At 53.8% G+C, this 20440-nt stretch overlaps 2 protein-coding genes across 2 annotated transcripts; one reads left to right on the top strand and one right to left on the bottom strand.

Annotated features, from left to right (window-relative positions):
• The first annotated feature begins 1916 nt into the window (after positions 1–1916).
• Positions 1917–3201, top strand: CST6 (cystatin E/M). Its single transcript, XM_007944958.1, has 3 exons — positions 1917–2156; positions 2699–2827; positions 3115–3201. The coding sequence occupies exons 1-3, from the start codon at positions 1917–1919 to the stop codon at positions 3199–3201; spliced, it is 456 nt and encodes a 151-aa protein (XP_007943149.1).
• Positions 3202–5915: 2714 nt separating this feature from the next.
• CATSPER1 (cation channel sperm associated 1) lies at positions 5916–14786 on the bottom strand. The gene is made up of 13 exons (XM_007944957.1): positions 14759–14786; positions 14562–14630; positions 13390–13599; positions 12590–12703; positions 12278–12431; positions 11895–11986; positions 11642–11785; positions 11418–11481; positions 11209–11281; positions 10988–11048; positions 9005–9080; positions 6075–6189; positions 5916–5942 (listed from the first exon to the last, which is right to left on the bottom strand). Exons 1-13 carry the CDS (start codon positions 14784–14786, stop codon positions 5916–5918), a joined length of 1227 nt encoding a protein of 408 aa, XP_007943148.1.
• Between the last annotated feature and the right edge of the window lie 5654 nt (positions 14787–20440).

The following is a 20440-nucleotide window of genomic DNA, read 5'->3' as shown; positions in this document are numbered from 1 at the left end:
GGGTTTGAACCGCCAGCCATCTGGTTAGCAGGCAAGTGTCTTAGCCACTATGCTACCAGATTGGCATCCTTGAAAACCCTTTGTGGCAGTTCCACTCTGTCCTCTAGGGGCGCTGTGAGTAGGAATGGACTGCACCGCAGTGGGTTTGGTTTTTGGGCTTTGCTTTTGTAAAGATGACAGCCTTGGAAACGCTACGGGGCAGTTCCACTCTGTCCTCTAGGGGCGCTGTGAGTCAGGATTGAATCATGGCAGTGGGTTTGGTTTGGGCTTTGGTTCTGTGAAGACTGACAGCCTTGGTGAGGTTAATCTTGCACAGATACCGGTGATACAAATTACCTGCAATCCTTACAGAAACAACAGAAGACAGACAGAGCAATCCCTCACAGACAGACAGACACTGTGGGAGAGAGATCCAACGGATCTACTGACTCAGAACCATAGTGATGGGGAACACCTGACTTTAGTTGGCACAACAAAATACATAAAAATCTTGTTCCACAACCTACATTGGTGAATAGTGACTGGGGTCTTAAAAGCTTTCAAGCGGCCATCTAAGATGCAGCTAATGGTCCTCTATTGTCAGAAACAAAGAAGTGTGCAAAAAAACAAGGGCATTTGGAAGCAATCAGCCCTAGGACACAATGCCCTTGAGACCAGAGAGCTAGATGGTGTCTGGCTACCAATGTCAACCACTCAGGAAAGGATCAAATGTGGAGATCCTTTGTGGAGATCAAATGGGAGGAAAAATGTGAAACAAAATCCAAAAACACAATAATGACTAGAATTACTGGTCAGATGGAGTTTGGTGGTACCCCTAATACTATGGTCCTGGGATACATTCTGGGCCTGGAATAAAGCTCACTCCCAGGGGCTGGCTCTCAGCTCAATAGTAAACAAGATGTACACACAGACCACTCAACCCAGGTGATGCAGCCACATACTCTATGGAGATGCATCCCTTGGAGCAATCGACCACAGGTCACCAGAGGGGCAACATTTACACGGAGGAAATGTAGGACACACAGGAGTGCAGAACTATGAGGGCGGGGGGGTGGGTACTGGGGAAGAGAGTGGGTTAGGGTTGGGAATGGTGATTGGGGAGTGAAACCAAATGTACACGAAATGTTGAATGTAAAACAAATTCTGCTCTGTAAATTTGCACCTAAAGCACAATTAAAAAAAAAAAAAAGAATTTTGGAAAAAAAAAAAAAAGACTGACAGCCTTGGAGACCCTGTGGGGCAGTTCCACTCTGTCCTGTGGGGACGCTGTGAGTATGAATTGACTCTGTAGCAGTGGGTTGGGTCAGTGTAGTAATGGCTTCCATTTACCTGGTAGCATAGTGCCTAAGGCATTGACTGCTAACCAGAAGGCTGGCGGTTCAAACCCACCAGCCACTCCTCGGAAGGAAGGTTGGGCAATCTACTTCCGTAGTGATACAGCCTAGGCAACCCAAGGAGGGGTCGCTGTGAGTCAGGTCCGACTCGATGGCACATAACAACAATAACATGCCACTCACCCGGAACCAGGACTCTTCTAAAGGCACTTTATATATATATTAGTTCATCAAATCCTCACAACAACCCATTACAGAGATGAGGAAGCTAAGGCAGCGAGAGGTTAAGTAACTTGCCCTAGGTCACACAGCTAGTGTCCTAGGTCATACAGCTGGTGGCGCAGTAACCACAGCTGTTGGTGGCCCCCTGGGTCATCCTGGGAACCTCCCCTGTCCTAGGGGCTGTCACTGTCCTCTCCCTCACCTCGCACAATAGGCCCCGCAGGCCCGTCGGCCGCCCTCCGTCCCCCGCCCTGCACCAGGCCCTCGGGGCGCCGCCTCGCGGCCGAGGCGGCAGGTGGGCGGCGGGGCGGGGCCGCGTGGCGCGTAAAAGCCGCCCGATCTCGGCCTCGGCAGGCGAGCATGGAGCGAACCAGCCGTGCGGTGGCGCTGGGCCTGGCCCTGGCCGCTCTCTTCCTGCTGTCGCTGCCCGGCGACGCCCGCGCCCGGCCTGGGGAGCGCAGGGTCGGGGAGCGCCAGGATCTGTCGCCCAGCGACCCGCAGGTGCAGAAGGCGACGCAGGCGGCCGTGGCCACCTACAACATGGGCAGCAACAGCCTCTACTACTTCCGCGACACGCACGTCCTCAAAGCGCAGAGTCAGGTGCGCCGGGCCGGAGGGCGCAGGGCGGCGGGGCCGGGGCGCGAGCCGCCGGAGCGGGCTAGAGCGGCCCCCGGGGGAGCGGAGGACTCGGCGCTGGAGGGCGATTTTTAAAAAACAGATGCCCCAAACTCTTGAACAAAATACCTAAATTTCAAATACAGGACTCAACCAGTATTTAACCTACTCTTGTTCCCTCACTTGTGGCATGTTTGTAGTCCCCCCTCCCCCGGAATGGACTGGGCACATGGAGGGGGCGAGGGAGATGGGGGTGACGAGGGACATGGAGGGGATGGGGGATGGGAACAATTGGGCCTGTTTGTAGCCTGCCCAGGGCTCAGGAAGGGCATGTGTGCACTTGGTCTCAGAGTCCCTGGTGCTTTTGGGTTTCTGGCTGCTGGCACTTCAGCCAGGGACCTGGGGGATCTTCTGAGCCCATGCACCCCACCAACTCCCCAGGGAGGTGGGCTGTGCCCTGGGTGGATGGGAGGACGTGGGTTGGGGCTTGTCTCGGGGCAGCCCTGACTGGCCCGTCCCCTCCCCAGCTGGTGGCTGGCATCAAGTACTACCTGACAGTGGAGATGGGGAGTACAGCTTGTCGCAAGAACGCAGTGACTGGAGATCACAGCGTGGACCTCACCGTCTGCCCCCTGGCCACCGGTGCCCAGCAGGAGGTAACAGCCCTCCCCCCCCCCAGCCCTGGAGGCCCACCCAAGGCCCCAAGCGTGTCTGGCTGGACCTGTTGGGCTTTCTGGGTGACTTAGTGCCCTGGGTCAGGGTGGGGTTCAGGGTGAGGAGACTGCAGCCTCACCAGAGCGCACTGGGAGGTAGACAAGAAGTAGGTCTGGCCCTAGCCCTCTGACCTGCGCCTCTTGGGCGGTGACTGCCCCGCATCACAGGCTGTTGGGAGGTGGCAGCCTGTGGGGCCACACTCACCCCCTCCTGCGTGCTCTCTCTGCAGAAGCTGCACTGTGACTTTGAGGTCCTGGTGGTTCCCTGGAGGAACACCTCCCAGCTTTTGAAGAACAACTGTGTGCCCCAGGACTAGGCCTGTGGCTGCCTGTGGGCCACAGCACTGCTGGGGAGGGACTGGGTGGCGCACGGTGGAGGATGCGTCCCAATAAAGTGCTAACACTGCTTCCAGCACTGGTCTCTCCTGAATGCTTCACACCCACGCCCATCCTCACTCCTGCCAGCTCCCCAAACCCGGCACTGGCAGCGCCACAGCACCCCAACTGAGCTGCCGCTGGCCCAGCCCAGGCAGGGCTGAAATGCTGTTCAGGCCCTCAAACACCTCCAGAGACTGCCAGGGCTGGGAGTCCAGGGTTGTGTTTGCTTGGACAGGGGCATGCCCTGTGCTCTCTTAACACCCAAGAGGAAACTGGTTGGCACCTGATGAGCTCAGCTGAGTGGGACTCAGGACACTGAGCTCCCAGCCTATGAAGATTCCTTTAACCAGCATGCGGCCCAAAAAGGGGCTCTCGGAGGGACCCAGGTTCAGTCAGAGGAGGGATAGGGGGACGGTCAACTTAATGTCGTTTAAAGCAAATAGATTTGTGGCAGTATTTGCAAGTCGTGTTTGTGGTTGCAATTCTTACTTATTACACGCACACAGAACTGCTTACCACACCAGACACGCAACCCCCCAACACAAATTCAGATACCCTCAGGTGCTCCAAAACACACACCCATCCAGAAAAACACCAACACCACAACCTAGCGACCCAGAAGCGCAGACCCAGACACAAAAGTCCACATCGCCCCGGACATGTACACATACCCCCAAATACACACCCAGAGACTCAGGTGCCAACACCTAGGTGTCCCTCAGCCCCACTTGCACACCCACACATGGGGCAGGGCGGGCACTAACTGGATCCCTGGGGAGCGCTGGGTGTTGGCACAACAGGCCCAGACAGGCAGAACTGCAGCGTCCAGGGAGGGTGCCCCGATGGCCGCCACTGCCCTCCCTCCCTTGGGCCTGCCCAGTCCCCTGCATAAGCCGGGACCTAATGAAGAACAACCTCAACTCCGGGGTGCAAGCCCCCAGGTCCCAGCCCTCTGCCCTCAGAGGCCACACTGGGGTAGGGATAGGGTACGGGGGGTGGAGCAGAGTCCCCAGCTCTCATGTGCAGTCTGAGGAGCTGAGGCTGAACTTGATAGGATTTTGGGGGTGCAGGGGGACTGTCTCTAACCCCACTCCTGGTTAAGCTCGTCAAGCTTGGGAGGACCACCACGGGTCACCAGAAAATGCTTGTTGAATGCGTGAGGTGGGGAGGCAAGGTGAGACCAGAGTGTCTGCCAGGTGGCCTCCCTGTCCCCCAAATCTGTGCCCAGAGCCTAATGACGTTTCCTTGGCATAGTGGCTTCTGGGGTTCTGGGCCAACTAGCGCCCTCACCAGGCTGGGGAAGGATGTGCTCTGCTCCTGCTGAGGTGGACACATCACTGCCACCTGGGCCAAGGAGGGGCTTGGGGTGAGCACGAGGGGGCTGACAAAGCTGTCTGTGCCCCCACCCTGAGTCCCATCCCTGCCTCCAGCCTGCACTGCACCCTGGGCTCCCCTCAACTGGACGGGAGATGAGTGTCTGAGGCAGTGGAAGATCGCGCCCCTGGATGGGGAGCCCCCAGGGCCAGAGCTGGACTTCAGCAGGACTCTGTGCTAGGTATCCAGTGCCCCACAGTGGCCCAGGCATTCGGGGACTGTGGTCAGTAGTTGTCACATGAAGGAAGATGGGCAGTGTCGTGCCACGACTTCAGCCATGTGGGCAGGGCTCTGGGCATCCCTCTGCCACCCCGGCTCTGGGAAAAGGGCTCAGGGCACCCCCCGTTGCCACCCTGGCTGTTGGGGACAGGGCTCTGGGCACCCTACCCAGGTCAGGCCGAGATAAGGGACCCACTTACAGGCTAGACCAGGCAGGACAGGGAGCAGCTTTCTCTCTTGAGAAGGACTCAGCCATTCTGGATGCCACACTCCTGCCCCTCCCCCACAGGAGCCAGAGGACCTGCCCATCCTCCAGCCTCATCCTGTTGGTTGAAGCTCTCCCATCTAACCCAGGCAGGGTGTGGCAGTGGCAATGACCTCTCACTCCGACCTTGTGATATCCCATTGGGTTGGCACCTTATCCTGGATGCTAAGGCCTGGCGAGTCCAGGTCGCTGGGCCCTCAGTCCCTGTTCCTGGGGCTCACTGTACCCCCCCCCAAACCCTGGGCTAATATGTTGTTGTTGTTGTTATGTGCCGTCGAGTCGGCCCCGACTCATAGCGACCCCTCCTTGGGTTTCCGAGGCAGTATCACTACGGAAGTAGGATTGCCCAACCTTCCTTCCGAGCCCCTTCTTTTTCTCCTGAGTCCTGGGCCGGCTGCTGTGTCCCCACCAGCACAACCAGCCCCTGGACCTGGCCAATTTCTGCAGACATCTGGTGGGGCTGGAGGGGATCCAAGAAGAGCTTCTTCCACACGCAACACACACACACACATACATGCACACATACCCCTGCGCACACACGTGCACACACGCACGTTCCTCTGTCTTGGGCTTTGGCCCAGCCAGTGAGGACAGGGGGCCATCTGGGTTTTTAAAACTTTGTTGGGGCCCTTGCCCTACAGGGCCCGGAGGATCATTCCAGAGTCCAGCAAATTCTGGGACTTGTCCTGACCCATCGCCACCCCCAGCTGTGGGCACAGGATACTGGGGATGGTGCCCAGGTCAAGAGAGGAGGGAGAACAGGCAGCTTGCGGGAGGCAAGACCCTCCGTGCAGGTCACTTCCTGAAGTCCTCTTCTCCAGCCTGCGGGATTGGGGTCAGGAGGGGTGAATGAAGAGCTCCCCTTCTGCCTTCCAGATCACGCGAATCCCCTGCCTGACCCTCAGGGTCCTCCCCCCGCCTCTGCCCCCTCCCCTCTGGTCCTGCCTCGTTCACCTCAAAGGTGGTGTCCACAATCTCGTCGATGACACATGCCTGGGATCTGAACTTCTGTTGATGGTGCTCCACGCCAGCCACCAGCTGCAGGTAGTGGCACAACAGGTCCCTCTGCCTGGGGGCGGGAGGGACACAGGCCAGGGCTGAGTTGAGCCACCCAGCAGGGTATGAGGAACAGAATGTCCGTGGACCCAAAGAATGTCATCTGTGTTCTTGATTCCTGGGACACACCATTCAAAACCTCAGGATGTCTCCAGTAATGGAAATGTCTTGAATGACACCCCCAGATCACACCTGAGGGTTTGTGCTGATGAGGTCTTTCAGGTGGGAGCTGGTCAGGCCAGGAAGCCCATCGAGCAGGAACTTCAGTGGATCTCAGGAGTCCCCGGGTAGCACAAATGGTTAAATGTTCCACTACTGGCTGAAGGGTTGGTGGTTTGAACCCACCCAGAGACTCCTCAGAAGACAGGCCTGGTGATCTGTTTCAGAAAGGGAACCCTTTGGGCACACGTGGGGTCTCCCTGAGCTGAGGAATCAACAACAACAAGGAGGGGAGCACAATTCAATCAATCATGCTTGTGGGATGAGGCCTTCAATGAACTATGTGGACACGGAGGCTCCAAGGGCTTCCTGTTTGGTGAAAGACATCGATGTGTGTGGGAGGGTAGTGTCAACTTTGGGATGTGGAAGCTCCATGTTGGGAACCCTTCCAAACTCCATCCTATACATCTCTTCCTTTGTATCCTTTTTACTATAAATAAAGCTGAAGTCATTAGTAGAGCACTTTCTTAAGTTTGGAGTCATTCTAGTCAATTACTGAAGCCAAGGGAGCAGTGAGAGCCAGCTTCTCAGAAGTGAGGGGGCCATGCTGTGTTGTCATCCACCTAAACACCCGTCCATCCACTCAACCATCTACCTATTCATTCATTCATCCATCTGGCTTGCTCAAAGCTACGAGGACTTGAAGCCCTTACTGACAGAGGTCAAAGAGGACAGCCTTCAGTATGGATTACACCTCAACATAAAGAAAACAAAAGTCCTCACAATTGGACCAATGAGCAACATTACGATAAACGGAGAAAAGATAGAAGTTGTCACAGATTTCATTTTACTTGGATCCACAGTTAATGCCCATAGAAGCAGCAGTCAAGACATCAAATGACACACTGCATTGGTGAAATCCGTTGCAAAAGACTACTTTAAAGTGTTTAAAAAAAGAAAGAAAGAAAGAAAAATAAAAGTACTTTGAGGACCAAGGTGCACCTGACCCAAGCCATGGTCTTTTCAATCGCCTCATATGCATGCAAAAGCTGGATAATGTATAAGGAAGACCAAAGAAGAATGAATGCCTTTAAATTACGGTGTTGGCGGGGAATGCTGCGTATACCATGGACAGCCGGGAGAATGAACCACTCTGTCTTGGAAGAACAGCCAGAGTGTTCTTCAGAAGCAAGGATGCAGAGACTTAGTCTCCCATTCTTGGGACATGCTTTCCAAAGTATGGAGAAGGACATCACACCTGGTAAAGAAGAGGGTCAGCAAACAAAAGGAAGACCCACCACAAGACGGGCTGACACAATGCCCACAAGAATGAGCTCAAACAGCAACAATTACAAAGACCGTACAAGACCGGGCAGTGTTTTCTTCTGTTGTACACGGGGCCGCTGTGGGTTGGAACTGACTCGACAGCACCTAACAACGACATTCCCAGCAGTGATGGACCAGTGAGGAAGATACCGGAGGCCAAGAAGTCACCAAGGAAAGTACGGCAGAGATGTCGAAGTCCCAGACTAGGGCCATGGCCAAGGAGGATGGAAGACGGCCAGAAGAGGGAACCCAGAGGTGAGGCAACCAAGTCCTCAGCCAGCCATAGCTAGCTGAGCCAAGATTGGAACTCAGCTCACCAAAGTCTAGATCACGTGAGCCTAGCATCACCAGCCAGAGAACACTGCTGGCAGAGAGAACAGTGGGAGTGTGGAAGTAAAGAATTGTGTGCTATACTTGGGACACCAAGCCAAGAACCCACTGTCACCGAGTCAATTCCAACTCACAGTGACCCCCACTGGGTTTCCAAGGCTGTAAATCTTTATGGAAGCAGCTGGTGGGTTTGAACTGCCAACTTTCTGGTTAGCAGCTAAATGCCTTACCCACTGTGCCACCAGAGCTCCTTATGCTTAGGACATAGTATGGATAAAACAAGGGATAGGCAGGGGTGGTAGTGGTTGCAATGATACTAGGGTGGTTGGCATAGACATGTATGTCTGGCCAGGGGCTTAGCCTCAGCCCTGTGGGTGATGGGATGTAAGTAGTTCGGCCTTGTCTGCTGTCCAGAGCCAGTCCACACAAGATGAGGTGGGAGCCAGCCTTCAGGAAGAAGGGTCTCTGCAGAGCCTGCCCTGAGAGCCAGCGAGCAGAAGGTTCCCCAGTCATGAGCATGGCTGCAAGTCCCCAGATCTCCTGGCCCAACTGGCCACATGTCTCAGGAATCAGGGTGTGACCATCTGGCCTCTAGGCCTCCACCCACAACCTTCCTCATTCTTCAACTGGCTGGTGTCTACCCACTCTCCTTGGCCCAGCACACGTGGTTAAAGGTGGGGCCTTTCTGGGCAGGGACTGAGTTTCTCTGGGTCCTTGGAGTCCTCTCAGGGCCTGGCCCAAAGCAAGGGTCAAGAGTGCTTCTTGAGAAAAGAGATGAGTAGATTCACTCTTCCTCCAGGACCTCTTCCTAGCAGCGGCCCTTGGCCTTGGCCCTTGTAGTCACTGCAGGTGGGAGTCACTATGATGATAGGTCCTGGATGTGCAGAGCTACCATGGTCTCCTCATCCCATCCCCTTTCCAGACTGGCAGAGAATGTCCTTCCCCTTCTCAGCCTGGATCAGGCCCCCAGACCTCTCCCCACAGACTCGAGCACCCCCTTAGCATCTCCTCACTTCTTGGTCATGGTCCCAAATTTCTTCTGGATGAATTGATTCTTCACAATCTCGTCACTAGTCTTCTTTTCAGGCTCTGGATAAAGGGAAAGAAGGACAGGAGTCAAGATGATGCCTGGATTCAGAGAGGGGGTGAAGGGCCAAGAAGAAACCCCCTGTTGTCATGGAGACTGTAGTCATGGAGATATTCAGAGAGGGGCTTAAAGAGTTGGTGTCCAGGATGCCCCCAGATAAACTGCTCTCTGGAAATACAGTGCAGAGCAGTTTTGTTTGCTTCTTTCCTGTCCAGTACCCATTCCTTCTTCTGGTAAAATATCCCAGTTTCCCTGAGGAATTACCCCTCCGTGTTTAGCTGAGGTAGACCCCACCCCTAGATTCAAGGACATGTGACTTAGGCCTGCCCAATCAGAACAACCTATCCTGGCTACAGTGTTTGGCTCAGAAACGGACGCGTAGTTCAGAGTCAAGGAGACTCCTTTCTGGAACTTGTGGTGCTAACACCAGATGCCATTGAGTTCATTCCAACTCATGGCAACCCCTGTGTGTCAGGGTAGAGCTGCGCTCCGTGGGGCTTGTAATGGCTGTGATCTTTGCAAGCAGATCCCTAGGCCTTTCTTTCAAGGTCCTTCTAGGGGATTTGAACTTCCCACCTTTTGGTTAGCAGTTGAGCGCTTCACTGTTCATACCACTCGGGGACTTCTAAAACCAAACCAAAAACCAAACTAACTGCCATCAAGTCAATTCCAACTCAAAGCGACTGGCATTGGGTTTCCAAGGCTGTAAATCTTTATGGAAGTAGATTGCCCCATTTTCCTTGTGGGGCAGCTGTTGAGTTTGAACCATCAGCCTTCTAGTTAGCAATCAAATGCCTTAGGCATTGCACCACCAGAGGACCTCAGAAAAAATTCACTGCCATCTAGTTGATTCTGACTCATAGAGATCCTTATCGGGTTTCCAGGGCAGTAAATCTTTAAGGAAATAGATTTCCCCATTTTCCTTATGTGGAGTGGCTGTTGGGTTTGAACCATCAGCCTTCTGGGGACTCCTAGGTATGGATAAACTGAGGATATGGGACTGGAGTTGCAGGTGGCCACCACAAGGGAAAAGGTGCCCAGGGAACAAAACCAGAGTTACAGAGGAGAAACATGGAGGGAGACTAAGCCCCTTTAGCTTCATTTGAGTCCTGGATCCAGCCATTCCTGAAGGCCCAAGCGCACCCTGCACTCACCAAGTAATGTGAGTCAATAGATAACCGATTTTTGCTTAAGCCATGGACTGAGTGTCCATGATGGAGAGTATCAGTGAGGGACCAGGTGACCCCAGAGGACCATTGCTGACCACAAAGGTGTGATTCTGGAGCTCAGATTCTAAAGTTCTGAGGAACCAATACACGTACAGGAAACATCATTTCCGTAGACTTCAACCCGTGTCAAATAAATCTGGACAAGAGTGTTTAACACATGGACAAAACCATCCACGGTGGTTGAAACCTTCCCAGGTAAGGCCAATCGCTATAAACTACTGACAGAAATAAGTGTTCAGTGACCAGAGTTTAGCTAATCAGATGTTTTGCAAAAAGGTTGCTCAAGAATCCATCATCAGTTTCCTTGGCTTTCTGAGAATCACCCGAGAGCCCTTTGGACCATCATCCTAACCACTAAAAGCTCTCTGAGTCTCAGATTCTAAAGTGCTAACACTGAGGAGCTCTGGTAGCATAGTGGCTAAAGCACTTGACTGCTAACCAGAAGGCTGGCGGTTCAAACCCACCAGCCACTCCTCGGAAGGAAGGTTGGGCAATCCTACTTCCGTAGTGATACTGCCTCGGAAACCCAAGGAGGGGTCACTATGAGTCGGGGCGACTCGACGGCACATAACAACAACAACACTGAGGCTGGAATCCTGCATCCAGCTGTGGAAGGAGTGGGGGGGGGAGATGGAGGTCCTAGTGAGGTAGGGCCAGGATGGCGGGGCAGGGTGCCACACCTGATTGGCTGATATGTGTCAGCGAGTCCTCCAGCAGCTTCTCCTGGGTCTGGGCGGCTCTCTAGGAAGAAGAGGCTTTGTCGTGCCCAGTTCCCATGCCCGCCCATCCCGGAGCCTGGTCACTCCTTTCCTTGGGCACAACGGGCTGACCAGCAGGGCCCAGCCCCGGTGCTCCTGTCCCCGCGTCTCCCCGCACTCCTCCATGTCCCCCAACCCCGAACCTCCAGCTTCACTTTCTCCAGATCTTTGAGCAGGGCCATCTGGAAGTTATCCACCAGGACAGCGATCACCAAGCTGGGCACAGGGGGAGCTGTCAAAGAGGGGGCCTAGGAGAGGCCTTGCCCCACCCTCCTCCCCATGGGAGCGCTGGGGTTTGCCTGGGGTGGGAGAGGAGAAGTCAAGCTGCGCACAGAGTGGGGAAGGCTCTCACTTGAGGAAGATGAAGTATTGGATGATGATGTAAATCATAAGTATGGGAATGATGTACCAGGCCCCTGGGAGAGAGAGGTGGTTTCACCCCGTGAGCTCCCAGCCTGCCTCGCCAGCAGGTATCAAAAAACCCACTGACGGATGATGGAACAGCCCTCAAGTTGTGCCCACCCACCCTTGAATGGTCAGGCCCTGCCCTCCCACCCAGCCTGGGGCCTGCCCCACCCTCAGCTCTGCTGTCTAGGTAAATGAGGGACCAGTCGTCCAAGGTGAGCATGGTGAAGAGTGTGAAGGTGGTGGTGAACATATTCCGGAAGCGGATGGGGTCCGAGTGGCGGAACAGGGCCCGGAACACCACAGAGAAGAGGACTGGCTGTTCAGGGCCAAACCAGGCTCACGCGATCCTCTCCCCACCACCTGCCACAGCACCCCCCTGGTGGTCCATCCTTCCAGCACCAGCCCCCAGGACACAGGATACAGAGACAGGTAAACATGAGAATAAGGATGGCCGCGATGGACGGCAGGGACCGGGCCAGGGTCCCCGTCACTTCCTGGAGGCTGCTCAGGATACTGTAGGCAGAGGTAGAGAGGGAGGCTGACTCAGCCAGGCGGCTAGCCTGTGCCTGCAGTCAGAGCTGGCCCTGAAGGCCCTGAAGGCAGGAGGTCCCTGGTTTATTGACTTGGTAAGTGCTGGTCCCTCCTTGGAAAATGAAGGGGCTGCTCCCAGCAGAGGGCTGGGGCCTGTCTTCTCCCCTGCCCTGTCCCTTGACCAGGCCAAACTGGGTTCCCTGGGAGCCAGGCCTCTGTCACCTCCTCCTTCGGAGTCCTCCCACCAGGACGGGCAGCCGTGGCCACGCAGACCTGAACCTCCTCAGGACTTGGATGGCCCTAAGGGCCCGCAGACTCTTCAGGACCTTTAGGATCCGGAAGATGCTTTGGTTGTAGACGAAGTGGGAAGAGGAGTTGAACTGCCCCAGCAGGAAGTCAAGCACAGCCATGACCATGATGAAGAAGTCTGAGGGCACACGGCTGTCTGATTGGCCCTCAGCCGGACCCCCAGCCCTCCCAATGCCGACACCCCTATTCCTGCCCCTCTGGGTCCTCGGCCCCCCTCAGGCAGTTGAGCGGCTCCCACTGCACACACAGACACACACTGGCCCCACTCTCACCCACCTAGATTGTTCCAAGAGTCAAAAAAATACTGGAAGCCCAGGGCCATGATCCTGAGTGCGGCTTCCACCATGTAAATGCAGAGGAAGACTGAGTCCATAGCCATGAAGTACCACTCTGAAGGGATACCAGGGGTCCCTCAGGGCCGTCGCCAGCACCCCTAGCCCGTCGCCCTCCCCCTCCCCACTGGGACCTGATCCAGTCCAACACCTAGGCTCTGACTGACATGACTGTATGCCTGTTTCCTTGCCTGTAAGATGGTATATTAACAGTCGGGCCTCACTGAGTTGTAAGCATTAGATGCAATTAACATAGCCCTTTGAATAGTGCCTGAGACAGCGTGCAAGAAACGTCACCCATTATTATCCTCTCCTCAGTTTATGTCCCTGTGGCAGGTCCTTACCTTCCCCCTGCTCCATACGGTTTTAGGGGCCAGACCTTAGGCTATCCAGTCTCCCTCCTGCAGGGTCTACTAAGGGTCTCCTGGCTTTTCTGGAGAGACCGAATCTGAGTACTTTTCCCGCCCAAAGCAGCATATTCAGAGCTGATGCGCCATCTAGTGGCCATAGCCCTGAACAGCGCATTCTCTCGTAGCGGGTCTCTGCGGCTGGCCTTTGGACCTCTGAGATGCCACGCGGAACCTCCTGTCTCACGGGGACCATGCCAACTACTTCCCAGGGGTGAGGAACAAGTGAGGCAAAGTATGTAAATATCCCAGCGCTGGTCAGGCCCACAGACGGCATTCTAACAGCGTGCACGGCCTCCTCCATGTGACCAGGGGCTCCCTGCTCCCTGATTCTTACCGCACCGGGTCTCCACTTCGGCAAACGTCTGGACCACCAGCATGAGGGTGTTGAGGCTGATGACGAGGAAGATGAAGGCCTCAAAGACCAAGGTCTCGGTCAGGTACTTGAGCCTTTTCTGGAGCCAGTGGATGAAGTGGCTTAACTTCTCCCACAGCCAATGGCACAGGTCCTCGTGCAGTCTTTTGTGAGTGCGTTGGATCCGGGCGGCTGTGGGATGTGACTCAGGTTTGTTGCCGGTGGTGGGGCAAGGGTCCCAAGGATTCTGGGGTACTGGATCAGGGCGCATGCTTGTCTGCCTGCCTGCCTGCCTGCCCAAGGATTCTGGGGTACTGGATCAGGGCGCATGCTTGTCTGCCTGCCTGCCTGCCTTTCCTACTCACTGAGGGGCCCCTGTACTAATTCTGTGGTCCTGCTGAGGCCTGATCCCCCCATGGCAGATGCCAGTCTGCTTGAGCCGTTCTTGAGGGATCATACTCCCACACTCCATCCCCCATTTTGCTTGAACTGTCATCTCTGTGTGGAAAGTCCAATCCTCCTCACAGCCGTTCTCTTGAGAGGCTGTCCTCCCTTTAAGATCTTGTTGAAACCTCCCCACCTCTTGCCTACCTCCCCTGCCCCCATTCGTTAGACACCCACTCCCTCTCTGTTCTCACAGCTGCTCCGTCACGAGACTGTTGCCACATTTCTTAAACTCCTACTGCGACTCAAGCGTGGGGGATTGGGAGTTCAATGTTAGGGTCCCCCGCTGCCCTCACGTACAAAGCCCTCATTCAGTCACTGGTTCCCACTCTTTGTCCTCAAGAAGCTCACAGTTCAGTGGGGGAAAAGAGACAGATAAAAGGAACCACCGCAAACTCTCTGAAGAGCAGGAGGACAGGCCCCCATCACTAGATGGCCTGTGATTGGCAGTTTAAGTGACCACTCCCAAGCTTAGATCGCCTAGAGGGCAGGGCTTGTATCAGATCCTACTTTGGGCTGCCAAGGTCCAGGCCCACCAGACACCTACATTCTAAATTCGACACCAACAATTGTCTGAGGAAGGAATAAAACAGTGGCTGAGTAAGCAAATAACTCACAGCCTGGAGGGGCATGCAACTCGAGGAATAAAAGATGCGGTGGTGAAGAGGGGCCTGGATTTAGGGTATTGGGGGGGCTGGGCAAAGACTCACTTTTATGCTTCCTTAAGTGCTCATCTTGGAACCAGCTTTCCGTTTCTGAGAAGGTTGCCTGGGGATGGTCTTTGACGGAGGGGATTGCACTGTGAGGTGGGGGTATGGCTTGGCCTGAGCTCTCCGTATGTGATGTACCACGGTGCAGGGCTGTTGCAGAGTTGATGGAGGGAATGGTCACTCTGGAGGGTGGGTACGGGGCAGAGAACTGGAGGACACCACCATGGGGACGCTCCCCAGAGGGGAATTCATTGGTGGGATCGATGTCATGGTGGAGAACCTGGAGCTGCTCGCCACGGTGGTACTGTCCACGGTGCTGCTCAGAGTGGTGGGACCCATCGTGGGAGAAATGCTCACTGCGCTGGGGTTGCTCACCACGGTGGGGGCGCTCGCCATGGTGGTGTTCCCCCATGTGGTGCTCAGCTTGGGGATGACGAGAGCCACTGTGGTAGGACCCTTCGTCACTTTGGTGGAGTGGCTGTCCACGGCGGTAGATGTCACGGAAATGAAGTCCCCCACGGTGGTAGCCTTCACGGTGTTGGAACTTACCATGGTGGACACCAGTAGAGACATCAGAGTCTTCATAATACAAAGGTTCATCTTGGTGGCTTGTTTCGCCGTAGCGGGCCTCACCTTGAGGACTGGCCTCACGGTGGAGACGGAGCCTACTACGGAGGTAGAATCTACCACGGGGGGAATGGGATAAGTTCTCACCATAGTAGTGAGACTCACCGTGGTGGCGGGACCCACTGTAGCGGCGGGGCTCGCTGCGATGGTGAGACCCACTGTGGTGGTGGGACCCACCGTAGGAGTGGGATTCACTAGAGTAACAAATCCTGCTGCCATCGTAGTCACTATCAGGGTGAAGGAACTGGTCTTCGTCGGAGGAAGGGGGGAAGGGCAAAATGCCACGGGAAGGACTCAGGTGAGGGGACTGGCCTCTGACGTGAGCCTGATGGGCCCCACCACGGTGAGGAGCTCTGCCATGATGGTGGGCCTCACCACGATGGTGGGACTGAAGGGAGAGTGTATCATCGTGGAAGTCACGGACCTCCCCACGGTGGTGGTGTTCATCATGGGGCTGGGACTCGCGATGGTGGTGGGCCCCCCCAGGGCCTGGCCTGGGGTGGAGGGGTAATGAACAGGTGGCAGGGGCTACAACCAAGTTAATGGTGTCTGCCTCATTCTGAGCCTGATCAGACACCGAACGCTGTTCCATGACTATGCTGGGAACCCAGGGATGAGGAGAGCTCAGGACCTGGGCCCCTTCCTGTATCTCCCTTCTCACCCAAGCTGAGTTCAATGCAAACTAGTGCTGAGGCTCCTCGGAAGGCCTAGCTATGCTCGTGGAACTCTCTCCTCTGTGATGTCACCAGCAGGGCCCCTCCCAAGTCTCATTCACAAACGCCTCCTCCCAGGCTACTGTCAGAATCAAGGATCGTTATTTCTAACCCTTTCATTGGAAAAAGAGGCCAAAAAAAAAAAAAGAGAAAGAAAAAGGGAAGGGACCGGTGCAAGGCATCAGTGGGGGTCAGCGGCAAAGCTGAGTGAAGAACTCCAGGACGACACCATGAACTCCCATCAGTCGCTTAAGTCCTGTTGTTAAAACTTCAAGAGGTCAAGTCCCCAGTCCCATCTAGATCCTGGTGGCCTCTGGAGTTTAGACTAACTGCCTCTACCATGAGCAAGGGTGTGACTTCGGGCTGGTTGCTTAATCTTCCAATGCCTCAGCCAGAATGCTCCGTGGAAGTGAAAATGGCCAGACTTCATCACACACGTTTTGATCATGTTGTTGGAAGTCGCTGGAGAAGGGTCTCATGCTGCTGAAGGAGGTGGTCAGTGAAAAAGGGGAAGACCCTCAATGAGATAGATGGGCTCAGGTATAGCAAGGATCGTGAGGTGTGCAGGACCAGTCATCGTGTTGTTCCGTTGTACATGGGGTCGCTATGAGTTGGAGCTGAATTGACTGCATGTAACAACAACAACAACAACAATATGCCTCAATTCCTTTCTCTGTCAAATGTGAGTAATAGCAACTACCTCAGAAGATCAAGGAAGGAAAAATGCATAAAGCTTATAGTAACAGCATGTTGTTGTGTTAGCTGACAGTGAGTAGGCACTGACTCATGGTGACTTCATGTATAATGATGACATATCGCCCAGTCCTGAATCATCCTCATGCTCACTGGCATGTCTGAGTCCACGGGTGTGTTACTGTGTCAGTCCATCTCTTTAGAGGTTTCCACCCATCCGTCAGTTTGTTGTATTGTATTGGCCTGCGTGTTGCTGTGATGGTGGTACTTCATATACCAGCAGGGTCACTCATGACTGACAGACTTTAGCAGAGCTTCTAGACTAAGGCAAACTAGGAAGAGAGGCCTGGGGTGACTTAAAAGCTTGCAAGCAGCCATCTAGATGCAATGATGGGTCTCTGCTTTTCCAGGGCAAAGAAGAATGAAGAAAACCAAAGATTCATGGAAATAATTAGTCCAAGTGACTGGTACACCATGCGATCCTCAGCCTATACGACTATGAGACCAGAAGAACTAGATGGTGCCTGGCTACCACTGTCAACCACTCAGATGGGGATCTATGTAGGAGATCCTGGATAGAGAGGGAGAACGATGTGGAACAAAACTCAAAATCATTTGAAAAAAAGGGACCGGGTTTACTGGTCTGATAGAGCCTGATGGAATCACTGAGACTATGGTCCCTAGCTGTCCTTCAGGTCTTGAATTGAACCCACACCTGTAGCTTCCAGCCAAACAAGAGACAGGCATATGAGGTGAACATTTACCTGAGGTAGATACACTCCTTGGAGAGAGCAATCATGAGAGAAATAAGGGCTGCTTATGCACAGGGAGACAGCTCAGGTGGCAGGAGTGCATGGAGGGATGGACACAGGGAAGAGGTAACTATAGGGAGGAAGTGGGAGGGGAGCTGTTGCATCGGGGTAAATTGTAGTCAATGTCATGAGGCAAAGTGTATGTGAGCTGCTGTATGGAAAGTGAATTTGTTCTATAAACTTTCACCCAAATCACACACACACACACAAAGGCCTGATGATCTACTTCCAAAAATTAACCAATAAAACCTTATGGATCACAACGGAACACTGTCCAACGCAGCGCAGGAAGATGAGCTCCCAAGGTCAGAAGGTGCTCAGAATATGACCGAGGAAGAGCTACCTCCTCAAAGAAGAGTCGACCTTCGTAACACAACTGGAGTAAAGTCTTCGGGACCAACCTTCATTTCCTGATGTGGCACAACTCCAAGTGAGAGGTAACAGCAACAAACATCAGTTAGAAATTGGAGCGTGGCACATGCAAAAAGAAAAAAACAAACTCACTGTCTTCAAATCGATTCCGACTCATAGCAACCCACTTTGGATTTCCAAGGTGTAAATCTTTACTGAAGTAGATTGTCCAGTCTTCCATCTGCGGAGTAGCTGGTGGGTTTGAACTGCCAGCCTTCTGGTTAACAGCCAAATGCCTTAGGCACTGTGCCACCAGAGCTCCTTAATGTGGAGCACACGAAGTATGAATCAAGGAAAATTGAGTGACAGCCTAGTGAACATGAGTTGTTATTATTCTATGCTCTAGGGATGCTGTGAGTTGGCATTGAGTCAGCGGTGGTGGGTTTGGTTTATGTCTCCGTGTCCCTAGGGGTATAAATGGTTAGCGCAGTTGGCTGCTAATTGACAGGTTAAAGATTCAAACCCACCCAGAGATGCTTTGGAAGACAGGCCCGGTGATCTGCTTCTCCCAAATCAGCCATTGGAACCCAGTGAAGCCCAGTTCTACTCTGACGCATGGGGAGCACCGTGAGTTGGAGTTGCTGATGGCAGCTCTGGTGGACACAGCTAGGGAGGAGTTCTGACAGCTTGGATGAGGGCAGAAGCTGTGGGGAGACACAGGGGTGTAAGCCAAACCTCACCCACTGCCATCAAGTCAATTCCGACTCATGACAACCCTACAGGGCAGAGTAGAACCATCCCTTAGGGTTTCCAGTGCTGTAAATCTTTACGGAAACAAGCTCTCTCATCTTTCTCCCATGGAGCAGCTGGTGGCTTCAAATCATCAACCTTTGGTTAGCAACTGAATGCCTTAACCACTGCACCACCAGAACTGTTTAGAGAGATGCCAGTTATTCAGGAATCAGGATACAGGGGTGGTGACAGATAGGTGGTGCTGGGAAAAGGGAAAGGGAGGCTTTGAGGAGTGGTCAAGTTTTGGAGTTTGAGTGTCTGTTTGAATGGGGATGCCCCTTGCTAGACCAGAGAGTCCTGGAAATGGAGCAGGTTTGGGCAGAAGATGAAATTTTAGCTTTGATCATATCGTGTTGCATAAGACTGAAGGAGCCCTGATGAGGTGGTCTGGGCTGCAGAAAGTGTACAAGGTTGGGACAGAGGACCTAAGGTCTGTCCCTTGTGGCCCCACCTCAGTCCTGGCCCTGCCCTGGCTCTGGGCCATCTCGGGAAGCTGCGTCCCCCTCTGTGGGACTCACTCTTCCCATTTGTGATTGGGCTCTGACCCTGCACTCTAGGTTGTCTGAGTGTGGTGACAATCCCATGAGATTGGGAGAGGCTGGGATGAGGGTCCCTGCTTTGGGGATTCCGAGAGAAGAGGGATGGCCAGTAGGGGCCCCTAGATGACTATAGCTCTGCCTGGGGTCTATGAGATTGAGAAGGGGCTACCATGCTTAGTGCCCCCCGTCACCTCACCTTCTCCTCTCCACGCCTTTATCCAAATGTAGCCGAGGGGATGCCCCTCTCCTCAGGGTCCCTGCCCTACAACCCCCTGCTTCTCGAGCCTGTCCTGGGAGGCTGACCGGTTGTCAGCAGAGTCCAGCTTCCCTGCATTATGGATTGAACTGTGTCCCCAAAATTATGTGTTGTAAGTTCTAACCGCTAGACATGTGGATAAGGAGCCCTGGTGACACAATCTTTAAGCGCTTAGCTGTAAACGAAGAGTCAGCTGTTGGAACCCACCAGATATTTCAGGAGAAATACCTGGTGATCTGCCCCAGCAAAGATGACCAAAAACCCATTGCCATCAAGTTGGTTCTGACTCATAGTGACCCCATAGAACAGAGTAGAACTGCTCCACAGGGCTTCCATGGCTGTCAGTCTTTATGGATGCAGACTACCAAGTCTTACACAGCCTAGGAAACCCCTTGGGGCAGATCAACTCTGTCTTCTAGGGTCACTATGAGTCAGAGTTAACAGCACACAAACGTGGGGTATAAGCCCATCTGGGAACAGGGTTGTCTTTGTTATGTTATGGGGTTGCATTGATGTAGGGTTGTCTTAAACTGATCACTTAGGAGCTATACAAGGAACAGTATAGGCACAGAAGCTGGAAGGACAAATGGGCAGAGACAGGCCATGAGAAGATCACCAAGGACTGTGGAGCAGAAGCTGAGATGACAAGGCCCTTTCCCTGGAGCCCAGAGAGAGAAAGCCTTCTCCTAAAGCTGGTGCATTGAAGTAGAACTTATAGCCTCTTCAACTGTGAGAAGACAAATTTCTGTTGGTTAAAGCACCCACTTGTGGTGTTACAACTGCACTAGACGATTCCACCACTTGTCTGCTAGTTTGTCACACTGCGGTGGTGTGTGTGTTGCTGTGGGGCTGGAGGCTGTGCTACCAGTATTTCAAGTACAAGCAGGGTCACCCATGTTGGACAGGTTTCAGTGGAGCTTCCTGACTAAGACAGACTCGGAAGCAGGAAGAGGCCATCCACTTCTCAAAGAATTGGCCAGTGAAAACCTTATGAATAGCTGTGAAACGTTGTCTGATATATTACTGGAAAACTTTATGAACAGCCCTGAAACAGTGTCCTATACAGTGCTGGAAGATGAGCCCTTCAGGTTGGAAG

The sequence above is a fragment of the Orycteropus afer genome, unplaced genomic scaffold, assembly GCF_000298275.1.
Source record: "Orycteropus afer afer isolate SDZICR_OR568_19922 unplaced genomic scaffold, OryAfe1.0 scaffold00130, whole genome shotgun sequence".
Classification (NCBI taxonomy): domain Eukaryota; kingdom Metazoa; phylum Chordata; class Mammalia; order Tubulidentata; family Orycteropodidae; genus Orycteropus; species Orycteropus afer.
Note: the sequence above shows the minus strand (reverse complement) of the source record. Positions and strands in the feature narration are given on the sequence as shown.

Bases quoted from the DNA above. Each gene is read 5' to 3' on its own strand.
- CST6 (XM_007944958.1), top strand. From the start codon at position 1,917: ATGGAGCGAACCAGCCGTGCGGTGGCGCTGGGCCTGGCCCTGGCCGCT. The intron at 2,157-2,698 runs GTGCGCCGGGCC...TCCCCTCCCCAG, and splicing joins TCCTCAAAGCGCAGAGTCAG to CTGGTGGCTGGCATCAAGTA. The intron at 2,828-3,114 runs GTAACAGCCCTC...CTCTCTCTGCAG, and splicing joins CCACCGGTGCCCAGCAGGAG to AAGCTGCACTGTGACTTTGA.
- CATSPER1 (XM_007944957.1), bottom strand. From the start codon at position 14,786: ATGGTGGTGTCCTCCAGTTCTCTGCCCC. The intron at 14,631-14,758 runs GTACCCACCCTC...CCTCCGTCAAAG, and splicing joins GTCCTCCAGTTCTCTGCCCC to ACCATCCCCAGGCAACCTTC. The intron at 11,282-11,417 runs GTGAGAGCCTTC...CCCTGTGCCCAG, and splicing joins CAATACTTCATCTTCCTCAA to CTTGGTGATCGCTGTCCTGG.